Genomic DNA, 14,952 nt, shown 5'->3' with positions numbered 1-14,952 from the left:
AATTATCAACTTGCCAAATACAACACACAAACAGATCATTCGTGTGGTACGACATGTATCACAAAAATCAGTGGATTTTTGCCACCACTAAACCAATTGAACTCGCAGTGACCTGTGACGATAATATACAAGATGTCACTATTAAGAAGACTGGATTGTTAACTCTAGACCCGACGTGTACAGCTAGGAGTTCTGCTATACGAATAACAGGTCACCGTATAACTACGACAGACACAATGAAATTGTCATATGTCCGATTTGGCAACTTCAGCATTGGCCCAACAAAAGTAGCGCCAACAACAACACAATTCACAAAGATGCAGCTAAGCTACGACGAACTAAGCAACATTCAAGGAAAACTGGAAACTAAGCAAAACTGGAAATTGCCAGAAGACCCCAGCCAGCCGGCTCACCATGTTATAGTCTCCTACGTAGCGCTAACAATACCATTGGTTCTTGTGATGGTATATGGAATAAAAAGATGCTCACAACCCCCAAGACACAATGGTCCAGAGCAGACAACCGTGAGGATCGTCAATCCCATACCGACTCCTGCTGCAGTAAGCCCAGCCCCCAGCAATTTTGCGGTCAACGTTGGATAACGTTGAACAGGTGTTCAACGGCCGGGAGTATGTTGGTGTTTAGATTATATAAAATAAGCTAACATTAAGCCAATTATAATATAGAACGAATGGAAATGTATGTCAATGTTAAGTATGTAACCCGATTATAGATATCGATGGCTCATCAGTCATAAGTAGATCTGATATGGTCAGCAGTAAACAATAAAGACCTAGTTAATCAATAAAAACGTACTTTGCTGACCTAACACTATGCACTGGTGAGCTCGCTATTTTGTACTATAAAAGAAATGCATTATTCTTAGTAAGATCAGATACCAATTGTAGCTACATCGGGTGTGCATCGCTGTGTCTTTGGCCCCCATCTCTACCTTTGTAATCTCACTCCGAGGTCCACCCAATTTATGTGTTGGTTGCGACAACCTTTAGTCACTGGTTTATGTGCTAGTGCCAAGATATATATATAAATAAATAAACATTTAATAACTTCAAGAAACACTAACGTCTTTCATTGAACAGACTTAAAGTGTTTGTCTTTCTATATTATCTTTGGCTCGCGATCAATAGGAACATAGCTCGTTTTATTTATATGCATATATATTATATATATATATATATATATGTATATTTAAACGCTTTATTACACATTAATAATTCTCTGATAATAGCAATACAAAGTTTATTGTGAATACTTCGCTAGCGTTTTTTGAGAATTCTTCTCCTTGATGACCACGGTCCAGTCGGGAGTGGTTGAGCTATATTTTTATGGTCTTTGAAATAACCTGGATGCACTGATCTGAATCCGACACTTTGCTGAGCCCCTGTTGTTGCATTACCATAGTCTAGTGGGCATTCGGTATCACAATTTTTGTTTGACAATTTCAAACAGCAATCAGAAAATTGTTTATCCAATTCTTTGTGAAAATCACGCAAATTTTTGATGAACTCGATCCTTTTGGCCTCAAGTGCGCAATTGTTTGATTCCACATGAACTATGCAAATTAGAAACCAACAAAGGATTAAATGTTGATGTTCCATGGTTGAAGAATTTATAGACACTGAAAGTTATTCGTTTCTTGATCAATTTTTCGCTCTTTGTTATCGCAATAACCTTACGTATATATATATATATATATATATATATATATATATATATACCTATATAAACAATCTCATCGCTCTTTACTGTGAATCAGGAATACATCAAACACTGAGAGAGAATTTTATATGTGTGAATATAACATTCCTAATGAGCAATATTTTAAAATATAAAGAGAGTCGGCATTCTCATTTTCTGTCTTTCTCATACTTCGTTGTTTTTTTTTTCAGGAGGCAAAGGTCCAAAAGATGTTTCAATTAAAGAACCTCTTTTTCCTATGACATGACTTTTAAAAATTAATTAAAGAAATAAGAACAGAGTAACAAATTTTAAAACTTAAGAACTCTTAAGAATTATTTGGGAAATTTTGTATTTTAATAAATTTTAAACCCAGATCAAAAATTCATATCTCAAAAATATGGCAATTTTCCGTAATTTTGCGATTTCGCTTGTTTTATCGCAAACTAATGTAGAAATCACGAATGTTATAAAAAATAAATAAAAAACGGATTAAAATATGTTTTAAAATAACTTATGACGAAATTTCCAAGTTGATAAGGAAAACATCATGACGCAATTTGAATGAATAATCGAAAGAGAGACCATCCCTATTAAGTAATTATTGGCCAAATCCACTTTAGGTTTATTCATAAGCCTCAACAAGTCATTAAAGGAATTAGGTTAAACTCTTCAGTTGGCTAAAATGTAATTGAATTTTTGCCCTGATTTGACAAGATCAGGCCACACATTGATAGTCATAACTCTATAAAAAGATCCTTCAAAACAAAATGGCCTACAAAATGTTTGTAATTACTCATTCTTAGTAATCTCTTATCTCTGATGAATATTTGTATAACTCATCTCGTTGAGACGAATGACAAATAATAAAACGAATCATTCTTTTTGAAAACTCATTGGAAGAACGTTCAGATTTTATTTGTTCTCCAACAATGAAGCATCAACATTTGATCCTCTGCTCATTGCTTTATTTGATAGTTCATGTGGAATCAAACAATTGCGGCCCTGAGGCAAAAAAGATCGAAAACATCAACGCTAAACGTGATTTTTATAAAATATTGGATATAAAATATAATGACTGCTGTTCAAAACTTTCTTACAAATCTTGTGACTTTGGATGTCCATTCGAAAATGGTGACAGTTCTACAGAAGAAATTCCGAAAATAGTCGACAGAATTATGAACAATCCGGGATCTAATGAGGACCATAAGGGTCAAATACTACCAGTGGAAACTGGACCTTGGGCAGATAGATTGAGACGTCCTGGGAATTTAGCTTAAAAGTATGAACGTCCATATGTAAATCAAAACAACAGAAATATTACCCTTATGTAATAACTATAAATAAAGAGGAAACTAAGTAATCTTATATACATTCGCTGATGGTCTTGATTTTATAGCTTGAGTGAGATTCAATATGTTTTTATTGATAATTTCGACACAGTTAATTTTAGTTTTATGGACATCTGTTTATTCCAAATTTTTATTGATTTTACCGGGGTGGTAGCTATAGATGGTTAGATCTCCAATTTGATCTATTTGAAATTTTACAAACTGAAAGCTCTCCTGATTGTTTCGAAACAACTTTAATTTAATTATTAATATAATAAGTCAACTCTTGACAGTGATTTGTCAACACTAAAACGATTTGTAGCTATGAAATCCTTCCTAAATCAATTCGTTAATTTCTATATACATATATTACTTCGATTTAAAATATATTTATTAGAATACAGTTTTAAATCGATCACTTCGGAATTGTTTTTAGTAAAATGGAAACTCGTTCGAGATATTAATTTTTTTTAAGTCGCCAAGTGTTTGATACTACTTTAAAAATAAAGTACGTTCTGCTTAAATGAGATATATAATTCTTTTCGAAATCAGTTAGGAATTTGGCGAAAATCAAGTGTGAAAAAGGCAGTTTGATCTAAAATTTAAAAAGCCCTAAAACTCTGTAAATTTGTTCATTTTGGACCGATTTTCATTCATTTCCTAACTTTTATATTGAAAAGTGATATTCTAACTTTTATTATGTTTTGGTTTAGGTTTTTTAAATTCCTCAGTTTCCCCGCGCAAATTCTTAATCCGGCACTGCAAATGCATAATGTTGAATCCGTTTGCAAAAGCTTCAGAAATCGTGGAATACCTAATACACATATCTATAAAATTAAAACCATATTCTATAAATTGGCCTTATTAAATTTACTTTTCTTGTTGGTTTTGTTTTTGTTGTTGTTCATATTATTTATTTAAATTGCCTTGCTTTTGCTGGTGTTGTTGTTGTTGTTGTTGTATTTGCTATTTGATTACTTCTTCTTGGCTTTTGTTTCATTTATATGTATAGGTATGTATATATATTTTTACAAAGTTTATAAGTATTCAAAAAACAATCAATTATTACTTTTCGTTTGTTACTATTTATTCACTTAGAGCTCGACAACGATGAGTGTGGACTGATGTTGTGTGTGTAGAAGGATTTCCGATGTATCTGATATATGAGGGATCAATTTCAAATCATAAGAACGATTTCTTTTTCTGATTTGGAAATCTGGTTTAGAAATATTCAAATAAAAATTATAGTTTACATAAAATTTTGGTATAAAAATCTATAACAATATATGTGTGTGTGTGTTTTTGTTTGTTTATATATCTCAATTTTCATTTTTGTTGTTTTTTATTAATATTTGTTGTTGTTGTGTTGCACATTACATGTAACATTTCGTTCGCTATGGTTGAAATGCTTGGTTTTGTTTTGTTTTTTTTCTTTAATATATATGCGTATATTCAATATTGTTGCAATTCATTAATTTATGTGTTAGCAAAAACGCTTAAATATATATATATATATGTATATATATCTATGTATATATCTCCATATATTCTCGTCATACTCATTTATTATTAATAAGATACTTCATTTTCTTTACTTTGTTTTCCTTTAGTTTACATAATTCGTTTTTTTTCCATACAGAATTCATATTAGATTTAAAACAAAAAAAACAAAAAAAACCATACATACGCAAATATATATACTATATATGTATATTAATAATCATATATATGATGTACATATTAATATATACACGTGTTTGGAGGTTGTTCTTAAAATCCTTTGCCAATATTTTAAAAGAATCTCGAATTATCTTAGTTAATTGAAGCTATTTTGAACTAATTTGAAATTTTGAGAATTTAATTTTTGTCGTTTTTTGGAAATTTATTTTTGGCAAATCGTTTGAAGGGCATTCAGAACAACCTCAATTTAAACTTATTTTCTTGGTTTTTGTTTTCATTTTTTGTTTCTTTTTTCATTTATTCCTAATAGGTCCGAAAAATTTTTATTGCTAAACTTGATTGAAATTTTTATTTGTTTTATTAACTAACAAATTTTCGTTTTCGAATTGTGAGAAATTAAAATGCAAAAGAAGCAAAAAAAAAAAAAAAGTCCATCATATACATATAGATTTTGTTGTGGAAGGGAAGGGGGCAATTGGTAGCGAGGAAGGAGGTGGACAAAGAAGAGCCCCTTCTTCCTATGCTTCTTCTTTCCGTTTACAAACGAATAATTTTATTTAACAATAGACAAAATTTATAAATAAGCATATTAGTTTGACTTAAAAACATAACAACAATAATTTTCGTTTTCTTTTCAATACGTGAGGGGAAATCGGGGCAATAATACCGAAAATTGCTTCTAATATCGGTTATTGCAATTCATTTAAATGAGGTTTTTATTAAGGCTATTGTTTCTTATTTTTCGTTTGTGTCCTTTGTTAATGCGAATCATCATTGGACTAAATACAAATTTAGTAATAGTAACGAGCGCAAAAAAAAAAAAAATTGATTTCTGTTTTGGGATTGATTAGTTTCTATTTTGGGTTCGGTTCCTCGAAAGGTTACATACCGATACGATATATTATATACCGAAACACCGTTATTAACGTTGCATTTACCAAAACCGTAATTCATTTCGGTATCATTCCCCAATTCTCCCTCTCCCTCTCTCTCTCTCTCTCTCTCACACACGATTTCGCTCTCCGTCTCTTTCGCTTTGTTTTTGTTTTTCTTTTCGACTTAATACACACAATTTGTGTTATGTACAAGGATAAAATTAAAAAATGGACGACATTAATGTTACACAGACCTATTTATGGTCATTTTTCGGGGTAAACCCATATTCATATAAATATATGACTAAGAGAAAACAAAAATCTCTTAAATTTACCTCACTATCATATACTAACACATATATAGATACATATGCATTTATATTTTGGTAAGCATATATAAATATATATGTACACGTTCGATTGCCTCGTCGGATTGACTGATTTGTTTGATTTTTTGTGTTTTGTCTTTGCTATCTCATTACCATAATGTGTATATAACTTGGTTAATGCATTTGAAATCTGTACAAAAATGGATGTGTGTGCGGATATATGTATATACATATATACTATATATATACTGTGAATACATATGTATTTGTTATCTACATTTTACAAAATGATACATTTTCTTTCTTTCATTTATATAGTACCTATGTATTTATTGTTGTTGTTCTCTTTATATCCTTACAAAAAGCATGTCCGTATTTCTTTTTCTCTTTCTCATATTGTCCAGCAATTGGATATCGGTCAACACATTTAAGTGTGCATGTGTGTGTCTCTGTGTGTGTGTGTGTATAATTGTTATTTCAATATCTTGATCTTTACTTTACTTTACTTTTATACCCAACAACAAAAGCTCCAAAAAACGGAAATGTTACAACTTTTGTTTGTTCAGTATATATCTGTTCCAATACCAAGCAAATTTCTTTGTTTTTAAAGCTATTTTTATTGCTCTTTTTTATGTGTATGTATGTTTAAGGCAGTTCCTTTCATATCGATCCTTGTAAATCAAATCATTTCCAAAATTGTAGTTTATAATGTTCATTTAATCGGACCACTTTTAGTGAAATCTTTTGAAATCTATGGCTTGTGGTCAGGGGACAGACAGTTTTAGCCAAATGTTGATTGCATTTTTGTAAGGATATAAAATCTACGGTTTTGTTAATATGTTTCTTTTGTTTGTTCCTTCAATTAATCGTTGCATATAAAGATTGCGTCACTTGTTTTTTCTATATACATTTTATATGGCATACCTAACTACACACACACGCAGACTTACAAAAGCACATTCACACACATACATACATACATACGTTCGTTTATGCTTACAAATTTTGGCGTTTGCATTTAATGTGTTTGTCTATATATAGTTGATATATAAATATTATTAATTGTTTCGGTTTTCGTTTTTGTTTTTTTGTTTTGTTTTTTGTTTCTTTTTGATTTTGTTAATTCAATTGTTTCATTTTAATAATTGTTTCTTTCTTTCGTTTTCGTAACTATTCATATATATGTATATATTGATCATATATTTTTTGTAAAAGATAATAATAATAATAATAATAAAAAAAATTAATTAAATAAAACCACAGACTGGATAAAAGATTAAAAATAAAAAGAATAATTAAATAAAAACTTCACAAATGGGATTACTGATTACGGTAGCAAACGATATACAATACATATATGGATATATATAATTGGACTATGTGAGAAGATCAAAGAATTAATCCACAAGCATTCGACAACTCTAAGTATAGAAATGATTGAATAAAATGTAAAATGTGTTCATGATTAAAAGGTATATATATAAAAATCTAGATTCAGTTGACTTTTGCTAGACTTTTTTAAAAGAATTTCGAAAAATTTGTGTTAATAAAAGGATTTTGAACATGATTTTGGAAGTTTCCTAGCACTTACTACTCGTATATATGTATATAGATATATATATATCATATATGTGTTTATATATTATAATACCAATATCAATAATCCCATTTACAAAATGGTAAAAAAAAAAAATTAAGTTTTACAACATTATTTACAAAATCTAAACTGGGCTGATTTTTGTTGTTATTTTGTTTTTTGTTTTCTCGTTTGTTTTTGTTTTTCTTTCGTTTAGCTAATGTCGAGGGGGGGAGGTGAAATTGGCCTCAACTCAAAAGAAAGTTGAAAATTTGCGTTTATTTGGCGTTTGTTGATGGTGATGATGTTGATGATGATGATGATTAGCTGCATTAACCGCACCAGGAGCACCAGCAATGAAGCCATTACTTAGTTTCCCAATGGGCACCGAGGCATAGGCTGCCGGTTCAATGGCCGCCTGCGGCGGATGGTGATGATGTTGTTGTATATGCTGCTGATGGCTAACGACAACTGGTGAGGCGGGTGGCATTATGACAACAGGCACAACCACGGGTTATACGGAGATCTCATAGTTCATGTCATAAATGCTGGCACGATCGGGTGTGGCCGAATTCGATGAGTTCTGCATTAGATGCTGGGCAGCATTATTCTGTTGGCCTATACTATTTGATGTTAGGCCACCATTTTGTTGCTGCTGCTGCTGTTGTTGCTGTTGCTGCTGTTCCAGAGTCTGCATTTCCATCGAGTCGGTCATCTCGAGGGCACGAACAAAGCTCATTGGTCGGGTTGGGGTTTGCTTGCGTTTAATTTGCGGCGATGGTTGCGGTTGCAGCGACACACTGGCGGCACTGGAGGATGGGGCTGCTGACAGGGGATTGGGTGGAAAGACTGGTACACCGCCTCTTAAAGCTGGCTGATAGCCACCGCCGACAACTGGGCCACCGCTAACCGTATTACTGCCGGCAGCTGAGACACTGGCCAGACTGCCACTGCTGCCGGCTGCCCCAATGCCACCGCCGCCACCGCCGCCTCCGCCGCCGCCATAACGTAGTATATAGGTTTGAGCGGCTGATGTTTGTGGCATTGTTGTGGGACTTGTGGGGTTGGAGCGATGATATGAAGCTGCTGCCGCAGCAGCTGCAGCCGCTACCGCTTGTTGTTGCTGCTGCTGCTGAAGTTGTTGGTGTTGCTGCTGGGCTGCATAGTCCTGCAGCCGCGAATGCGTCATGATTAAAGGATGAGCCCCACCGCCAGCCGTGATATACTGGGCATGCGGCATAACCCCCGTTCCGGGTGTATTACTATTGGGCAGTGTTCCCGCACTGCTGCCAATGCTAACTGTGGCCTGGCCACCATTGCCACCGACAACGCCGCCGCTACTAAATCCCGGCGATGTATCCTTCCACATATAAACGCCACGCTGTGGACTTCCAGCCAATTCCCGTATATTATCGACAGTATTGTTTGACCTGGCATAGGACAGCTCATTACCGCCGGCACCCTGACGCACTAGCTCACCCTCGGAGAGGAAGCGACGCTGTGGACTGCCGCCATACGCCGCTTGGGCCAATGCCGCATGCTGTGGATGGGCATGGGCCACCGCCTGTTGCATGGCTGTAAGCGATAAACAAAAACTTAAATTTCGTTCAATATAGATTGTGGATTTTCTCACCTTGCTGCTGCTGTTGTTGTTGCTGCTGATGCTGCAACATTACCCGCTGCTGTTGCAGTAGCAATTGTTGCTGCTGCTGCTGAATGGTTGGCGCTTGTGGATGCTGAGGTGGCAGACCGCTGGCATATTCATAGTAAGCAGCTGCTGCTGCCGCTGATTGTTGTTGTTGCTGCTGCTGTTGTTGCTGCTGTTGCACAGCCTGCGCATTGAGGCCTATGAAATCTGGACGACGTGGCTGGGTGGGTGTGCCTGGATTTGATCTGTATGGAAAAAAGCACAAAAGCATGTTTGTATCAATATACAATGCCAGTTCAAAGAGTTATCAATTGAGTTATTGTAGGTAAATCAGAGTTAATTATTAATCAATGAGCGCCAAAGCTCTGTCCGTCACAGCGGCATCAACAACAAATAGAATGTTAATAAATAACAAAATCAGCGGCAACACACGGCAACTGTTAGACAAGTAGATGACGGCGAGAGGTGAGAGGCTCTGAGACTGATCGAATGACTGACAGACTGACTGACTGACTGACTTACTGATTAAAGTGAATGAGTGAGGTACATATATACGAATAAATGCATATGTGGTGTGTGTGGGTAGTGTGTGTGTAATCCTTGACCTTTTCTACATTTGGTGCCCTAGACAGACTGATAATCTGGTGATGGTTTTCTTGTTCATTAGATCCAATTAGATGTTAGTTTATTACAATGCCAAGAGAATTCAGAATATACATGTGAAACTTAATTTTGGGGCGTCATTTCTCTAGGACCAACGATAGCGGCCACCATTGCTCAGGAGACCACTGTTGGCCACACGTTGGACGACATCGACCACTGTGCGCGGAACATCGGCACGCACCAACTTGAACATCAGATGAAGGACATTGACCACACAATATAGCAAACTGCATGCAACAATTATGGGGGCTAATATCAATTTGGTTTGCATCGAATAGCGTGTTGTGTCCTCAAAGTCAAAGAAATCCCAGAGATTGGCATGGCCAAGGAAATGTTTACGCAATTTGATAACCTGACATTTTAGCCAGCTAAAGTACCAGCATAGAAAGAATAGAATATTGGACATTATGCAGCCAAGCAGGAAACCGATAAGCGTTATATAATCCATTTTTGAATAGTGCAATGTGGTGCCCAAACCACCAGCTCCACGTGCCAACATAGACTGATTCAGAACAAATCTTGGCGCAGAGTTGCCATCCCCGATAGCTCCTCTACGATAACTGCTGCCGCCATGGGAGATGATTCTTGAATTTGCTGCCGTTGCTGCTTCTTCCTCCTGCTCATTCTCGTTGGTATTATAATAATTATCAAGCTTGCTGTTGTCCTGACGATTTCCATCATCCCTCTCACATATGGGAAACGTTTCAGATGGAGATGGAGCGAAGCGTCTACCGGGCACAAAATTTGACGGACGCTCGCCACCGCCTGCCCTGTCTCCTATTGCATCGGTCTTGTGCCATGGCATACGTTGCATCCTTTTACGAAATGTGCTCATTTGCGATGCCCGATCACCCAAACTAATCCTTGACGTATGTAACATTTTCTCTCCGTCACCATTATCCTCGCTTCGTGGTAGCTGCGGCTGGGGCTGGGGCTGCTGCTGCTGCTGCTGCTGCTGCTGATGATGATGGGGATGATTATAAGTATGATAATTCTGCTGGTGCTGATTCTGATAATGAAGAACTCCCGAAGACTGGTTGGCATCCGGTCTGACTGTTAGGCCAGCGGCAGCTCCACCTCCTCCCTTAATCCTATGGAGGCCGTTCGTCTCAAAGTGCATGCCATTGAAACTAAATTGACGACGAGCCCGCAACTGGGGCGGAGTGGCCGCCGTTAAGGGCAATGTTTTACTTAATAAATTTAGAGGCTTCGCTTGATTTGGATTGCTGCTGCTGCTGCTGCTGCTGCTGCTGCTGCCATTGCTATTACTGTTGTCCATTATATTTTGTTATTGTTCTTATTTTAGCCAATGACTTAAGGAAAAGGATAATAATTATTTGCGCGCCAAATTTAGGACAAGAAACCAAAAATATATTGAATTGAAATAAATAAAAAACGGAAATTTTTCGTATTTTTTCGTGCTACTGTTTTTTGTGCTCGAGCAGTGAGAGATTGTCTTTTTATGTAATATAATCGAATTTTTGTTTACTTCTATACCAAACAGGAGAGATAGAGAGAAAGAATTGATAGTATATAGAATAAAAAAATTTGTTAGTTTAATAGCATGGCCAACTATTGTTTGAAAGATTTTGATTAAATTTACAATCTCACGTCGGGGTCACCACAATGTAATTTTCTGTTTTGAAACTTAATAACAAAAGGTTTGATCAAACAAGCGCATTATATACAGGTATTTCAGTGGTATATATGTTAATCCATCTATTATTTAAATCAGATTGATCAATATTAAAATGCCACGTCGGGGTCACCACAATGAAATTGATTGTTTTTAATCTCGTAAATGATGATGATGGGTTTTGTGTATACAAAATCTTTTGTACATTTGATAAATAATGGAAAATATTTACAATTTCCCTGCACCTATTAGTTGACAATGTTGTGTGTTTATGCATGATAGAGATAGAGAGAAAGAGAATGAGTTAAGTTGATCAACATACATATGTATGTATGTGTGTATCAATGCTTTCTTATATGTAGATAAAAATAAAAAGTTTGAGGTGTTAAAGGCGGACGCAAAACAAGAATGAGAAAGGAAACCGCAACGGAAAAGAAAACGAAAAGGAGAACTCACCTCACGTGGAAATAAAGTAGAAGTAGGTAGAGTACGTACTAAGGTGCAGTTTGTTTTTGTTTTATTTATTTATTTTTTTTTGTTTTTGGTGTTTTGATGATAGTTGTAGTAGGTCGTTTGGTTGGTTGGTTGGTTCATTGGTTGGTTGGTTGGTTGGTTGGTTGGTAGTAGAAGTGGGGAGTCTTGAGAGCAGAAAAAAGAGCATAGAAACGACGATAACGACGACAACAGGGCAACGAGGAGGTCGATGAGAACGATAAAGCTGAACTGAACTGGTTCATTCCTGGTATCCTCTCTCTTTCTCTCACACTTATATGTTTAACACATTAAACTTACATTTAAGACTTAAATTTATAAATTATTCATTTATTTTATATTTTTCTTAGTTTTCGGTTTCTTTTTTTCTGTTTTTAAGCCTAAGAATTAGTACTGTTCTCAGAATTTGAGTATTGACTAAGAATAAATAAAGCAAAATAGAAAACAAAACAGACAGAAACAGACGCAAAACAAATATAAAATTAAAATAAAATAAAACACAACACACGGAATAGGAAAATAAAATTAAAGAAAAAAAGAAAAAGTTGAAATATAATTAATTAGTTTTTCATCAATCATTTAATTGGGGTAGAGGAAAAGCATTTTAATGTAAAAAAAAAAAATATGTAATGAATCACAAAATAAGGTAAAGATAACTAGAGACGAAGAGAGGAAAGGTGGAGCGATAGAGAAAAATAAGCAGAGATAGAGAGATACATATACACATACATGATGGAGGAGATGGAGAGATTACAGAAAACTCATAACATTTGCTGCTGGATTTCTAAGACAGTCAAATTGTTAACTAGTAGCTTGCTCCAAATTAGTTTCTCAGTTTGGTTTTTTTTTTTTTTTTTGGTGTAAGCCAATGATAGAAATTTTGAACTAGTTCCCGCCAAACGCGCCCCCATACACAGATGTACAACGAACAAAAGCAATCACAGTAAAGGGAAACTTGAGCGAGCGAGCGAGCGGGCGGGACGATGGGCGATCGGCGAGCGGAATGAAGCAAACGCAACCAAACAAAACAAAATGCAACATCAATAAGAAGACATGCGAGGGCTAATCAAAAAGTTTTAGACACCCTCCTTCTTAAAATGAAGTCAAGGGCCCCATAGTCCAAAGTGCTGGGATACTTTTGCATTTATCTCAACACACAATCAACTTATGTATTATCCACTTCATTAGGCAAGAGTTTAAGTCATAGACTTTTTGAATAGCCCTCGCGCGAATGCATTTCGTGAGCGTGAAACAGCGGCGTTTTGTGGATCTTTGGCGAAACAATCAATTAATTGCTTCAATTTGGTTTTCAATTAACTGAACACAACTCACCTTCTCACTGGGCTGGCCATCACAAGAGGCGTTGCCACGCCCAGTGGCTTAATTCGTTGTTGCATGGTGGGCGTGGCCGTTGTGGTCCCACTACGTTGATTTTGTGCTACTGAAATAACCTGCTGTTGTTGCTGCTGCTGGCCATTGGGGCCGACACCGACATAACCAACTCCTATTACACTGCCAGGATGATCCGGCGATAGGGTATCACTTGTCGTATAGCCACGCTGAGGATCTAGACCCCTGTGGTATAAAAAAAGAATTGATCAATAAATTGCACTAGAATTATATATGAAATGCAATAGCTTGGTTACCTGGGTCTCGCATGCGGACTATGTCTGGGATGATAGACACGCATATGTCTTGGTGAATCACCTCCGCCGCCCCCTTGCGAATTATTGGGCACCACACCCATGCCCGTACTTATGTTACCATTAAGACCCGTAGGACCGACAACACCATCGCTAACCTGGGGCAGATAAAAATTACTCGAATTATGACGCTGCAACGGCGGCGTCGGTTCGCAGTCTTGACTCTGTGAGGCAGGTGGCGCTTCCAGATCTGTATCCGAACATTCTCGACCAGGTGATAGCTACACATAGAAAGAGAGCGAGAGAGAGAGAGGAAGATATACAAGAGAAGACAATCCAATCAGTCATATATTCAATGGAGTTTGCTTTAGTAAACATAAATTTTGATTCAATTGAGATTAACACAGAGACTTAGGCCTACATTAAAATGCAAGATATGTGAAGAGACTGAGAAATGGAGAGTTAGAAGGAGCAGAGAGAGAGAGAGAGAGATATAGAGAGAATATTAAAAAAGAAGAACAGAGAAATGAAGTAGAAGAACAAAATATTCAATTGACAAATGAATGAATCGACAGTGAGAAGAGTAAGTAAAAGAGAGATAGTGAGACAGAGAGATTGAAAGAGAGATCGATATCAAGAGAATAGTAAGTGGACTTGTGTGAAGGGTAAGGTGATTCCTCTTCCCACCTTACCACGGATAGCATCGCACAGCATGAAGGAGGGAAGGCCGCTAAAACGGTGGGCAAAAGCATTGCAATGAACACAAAAAGGAATCGACGAACATAAAAGGGATATTTATATATACTTGAATGTATATAGAGAAAGAGAGAATTGCCAGAAAAAAAGGAGAAATTTTTGAGAAACAATAACATAAGAGTAGGTACATATATAGTTTTTGATAGAGAAGTTTTTTGTTTTCTTATTTTTCATCTTTGGAGAATTGTAATTTGAAGAGGGAGAGAGATGAGAATTCCAAATTTTAAAACATACCGAAACCCTGACATTAATTGAACAAAAATCATAAATTGTATAATTGGAGATTTAGAAGAAATGGACAATTTTGTTGGCAGGGTTATTCAGTGGGTGGGTAAGGTCAATCAATCAATCAATCGGCGGCATTGGAATCGGTAATCAAAACAAAATAATCGATAACTAAATGATATATTAAATTTTGGTATTGTAAGTTGTTTTTTTTTTGTTTTACCTTTCTTGGTGCTTGCAGTAAGTGTAGAGTTTTGGTTTATCGGATTTTTTTTTTTTTTTGGCGTTATCATTTTTCATTGTCTTTGACCAATTCTTTTCGATATAAATATGTATGCTATATATATTTATATTGCAATATATAGAGATATAGATACGACAGTCTTGTAGGTAGTAGTAG

The 14,952-nt window shown here is 35.8% G+C and overlaps 2 protein-coding genes across 7 annotated transcripts in view; both read right to left on the bottom strand.

Annotated features, from left to right (window-relative positions):
• Positions 1 to 7,176: 7,176 nt before the first annotated feature.
• Positions 7,177 to 14,952, bottom strand: part of LOC6648607 (palmitoyltransferase ZDHHC8) — a 30,280-nt gene continuing 22,504 nt past the window's right edge. For 4 of the 6 annotated variants that reach the window (XM_002070955.4, XM_023178987.2, XM_023178986.2 and 1 more), the window contains exons 8-11: positions 13,575 to 13,852; positions 13,261 to 13,503; positions 9,123 to 9,382; positions 7,177 to 9,064 (exon numbers count right to left, since the gene is read on the bottom strand). In XM_002070955.4, coding sequence (XP_002070991.3) covers positions 8,004 to 9,064; positions 9,123 to 9,382; positions 13,261 to 13,503; positions 13,575 to 13,852 — 1,842 coding nt within the window. In that variant the 3' untranslated portion in view covers positions 7,177 to 8,003. Of the gene's footprint in view, positions 9,065 to 9,122; positions 9,383 to 12,273; positions 12,346 to 13,260; positions 13,504 to 13,574; positions 13,853 to 14,952 lie in introns of those variants that run through there. The other 2 variants (XM_023178989.2, XM_023178990.2) reach the window with 1 other exon arrangement.
• Positions 9,789 to 11,320, bottom strand: LOC26530234 (uncharacterized protein DDB_G0283357). The gene has a single exon (XM_023178991.2). The coding sequence runs from the start codon at positions 11,077 to 11,079 to the stop codon at positions 9,886 to 9,888; it is 1,194 nt and encodes a 397-aa protein (XP_023034759.1). The 5' UTR covers positions 11,080 to 11,320; the 3' UTR covers positions 9,789 to 9,885.

The sequence above is a fragment of the Drosophila willistoni genome (assembly GCF_018902025.1).
Source record: "Drosophila willistoni isolate 14030-0811.24 chromosome XL unlocalized genomic scaffold, UCI_dwil_1.1 Seg141, whole genome shotgun sequence".
In the NCBI taxonomy this organism is placed as follows: Eukaryota; Metazoa; Arthropoda; class Insecta; order Diptera; family Drosophilidae; genus Drosophila; species Drosophila willistoni.
The sequence above is the reverse complement of the archived record's forward strand: the minus strand, read 5'-3'. Positions and strand labels throughout refer to the sequence as shown.